The 2822-nt window shown below is 39.5% G+C and overlaps 1 protein-coding gene across 1 annotated transcript in view; it reads left to right on the forward strand.

Annotated features, from left to right (window-relative positions):
• The first annotated feature begins 1638 nt into the window (after positions 1 to 1638).
• LOC120079960 (DEAD-box ATP-dependent RNA helicase 17-like) overlaps positions 1639 to 2822 on the forward strand; it is a 10492-nt gene continuing 9308 nt past the window's right edge. Inside the window, exons 1-4 of the mRNA XM_039034441.1 lie at positions 1639 to 1874; positions 1970 to 2163; positions 2295 to 2367; positions 2653 to 2762. Of these exons, the coding sequence (XP_038890369.1) occupies positions 2028 to 2163; positions 2295 to 2367; positions 2653 to 2762 (319 nt within the window). The 5' untranslated portion in view covers positions 1639 to 1874; positions 1970 to 2027. The remainder of the gene's footprint in view (positions 1875 to 1969; positions 2164 to 2294; positions 2368 to 2652; positions 2763 to 2822) is intronic.

Consider the following 2822-nt stretch of genomic DNA (forward strand, 5'->3'; position numbering starts at 1 on the left):
TTCCACTAACATGAACACATAATCCCACTAAATTAACTTTGGTTTGGTGTCATCTCCTCAGGATTTTCGTTTGAATGAACTGATTTGATAAAAGATTTTTTTTTTTTTTTTTAATTATGAAATTGATTCATGCCATTGAAATTTTGAGAGAGAAGGGTTCTGTCTCAAGACTTACACACCAAAAGACCCTAATCCTCCAAAATTCTTTGAATTGCTTTTCATTTTGGATCTCACAATCCAATCTAAGGCCAGAGAATAATATGGAAGACTCTTTGGTAGTCTACAACCTATTGGAGAGAGATATCGGCTGGAAATTGGAGCTATTTGGAGTTCTACAAAAGTTGTTCTTCTAAGCCTCATTTTTTGGTTTTTATGAATAATCATGCTTAATCTCTAAAAACGATCCTAATTTCTTCCGCATGTCAATGTTAACACCATCAATATGGGGCCATTTTGCGAATAGAAAAAAGTTGCTCAAGATTTTGGGTTTAGAGTTTACCATTTAGGGTTTAGGCAAATGTCATTCGTTTGTAAAATCCTTATGCATCACGGGGTATCTCGAGGTTCTGACGCAAATGGGACATTTTGCAGACAAAAGAAAGCTACTCAAAATATTCATTCCAAACACCCTTTTTGATGCCCTGCCTCATTTTAGCACGAAAAGGCCTCAATTCGTAAAATCCCTCATTCCCTATGAGTCCCTTGAGGTTTTGACTCATATTGGAGCCATTTCATGGAGAAAAAAAAATTGGTCTTTTGTGTTCAGGGTTTGAAATGCACTTCGTTCGAGAAATACTTTTGACTCAAATAGGGTCATTTCGTGGGATAAACAAAGTTGCTCAAAATATTTGTTATGGACATCCCATTCAAGCCTAGACTCTTTAGGGCACAGAAAGCGCTTTGGTCGCAAAATCCCTTTGTTCCACGAGGTTTCTTGAGGTTTTGACTCATACGAGGTCATTTCGCGAACAAAAGAAAGTTGTTCAAAATTTTGGGTTTAAGGTTTGACGCTCAAAATGCGTTCTGTTCGCAAAATCCTTATATGTATCTTATGATTTTGACTCAAATGAGACTATTTTATAGAAAAAAATGAAGCTGCTTTAAATCTTCGTTCCAGGCACTACATTTGTAGCATAGGCTCATCAGGGAATGAAAAGTGCTATGATCACAAAATCTCTCTACCCCATGAGATTTCCTTAGGTTCTAACTCGTATGGGGCTTTTTCATGGACCAAAAAAGGTTACTCACAACTTTGGGTTCAAGGTTTATAGTTTCTTTAAATCTTTATATTCAAAAACCCAAAATTTGCTAAAATTGGTCGAAAAAACTCGGCCAAAAGAACTATCAAACTTGATGGAATGAGAGAATGAGAGCGAAGAAGAAAACTATGAATTACGGGTGATCAACTCAAACCGAAAAGCCTAAAAACCGACCAAGGTCAACGAAACCGACATCAATGGTAGGTTTTATGTACTATACGATTGGTGGTCAGAAAAACCGGTAGTTGGTCGAGCCAAAAATGGCTCATTTGACCGAAACCGACCGTTGTAGATATAAAAGAAATCCCATGTACTTAATTTTGTGTAGACATGCACATGACAAAAAAAAAATGTTATTTTAATAGGTAATGATTATCTATAGACATGTTTTAGGGTTTGGCCTTCGGTTTGGAAAACTCAAAAACATCAGGCTCCTTTGTTCCAAGTCGCGAGCCCTGTCTTCACTACTATTTCTCACCCTCTCTCCCCGTCCTCGTTCTGCCGCTGCCGCAGCCGCTCCACCAGCACGCACCGCGTCTTCCTGCACCGGCATTCACGTTTGCAGCCGCGCCGTCGCTTCTGTTATCGTCGCCGCCCTCACGTCGTTGGCCGTCGGTATGCTCCGTGCGTTTCTTCTTTTCTTTCTCTCTCGTTCAGTCCTTCTCCCTCTACCTCACTTCTCACTTCCGTTTTTCTCTCTTCACACCAAGGACCAACTTAGCAGTTAGGAGCAAGCAACCGCACAGCAGGGTAGGCTGAGCTCCTGGGATGAGTGGCAGCACCAAATATATGAACGAGGGGATGAAAAGTACAACGAAGAAAATGGTTAAAGAGGACGAGATTTTTGCCTCTTGTACTTTCGCCAGCCTCGGTCTGGACTCTACTTTATGCGACCAGCTCCGAGGTGTGTTATGTGCCGACTTTATTCTCTTCCTTTACCACGTCTATTTATAATCTACCTTCTGCTATGTTAATTGCATTGTTTCTAATCTTGGCCTGCATCTCCTGGTGTGGTTTTTTCTTCCATCTGGACAGATAAAATGGGATTTGAAGTTCCTACGCTTGTACAGGCTCAAGCAATTCCGGCTATTTTATCCAGGCGTCATGTGTATCCTTCCAGGCTTGTCTCCTTTTTTCTTTTTCTTTTTCTTTTCTTTCTTTCTTCTCTCTCTCTCTCTCTCTCTCTGCAGAAACAACAATTTTTTTCTCTATGAAACTTCATCAATAAAATTTACGATAAGAAATTGATATTATATTGTAGAAAAACGCATACAAAAAAGGGATATCTGGACATTGATTCTCTATCTTTATCACATGGGAAATACATCGAACGGTGCATCTATCTTTTGATATTTGTAGTGCTTCTACAAGTTTTCTTAACTTCTTCATGTAGTCTTGTTAATGCGGCCACGGGCACTGGCAAAACTGTTGCATATTTGGTTCCAATCATCCATCACATGTTGAAGTCTGATCGTAGGATTCAGCGGGCTGATGGAACCTTCGGTACGTAACATTAGTAATTTATTTTTTCATGCTCAATTTTCACCTTTGCCTACTTAATAT

The sequence above is a fragment of the Benincasa hispida genome, chromosome 6 (assembly GCF_009727055.1).
Source record: "Benincasa hispida cultivar B227 chromosome 6, ASM972705v1, whole genome shotgun sequence".
NCBI lineage: Eukaryota > Viridiplantae > Streptophyta > Magnoliopsida > Cucurbitales > Cucurbitaceae > Benincasa > Benincasa hispida.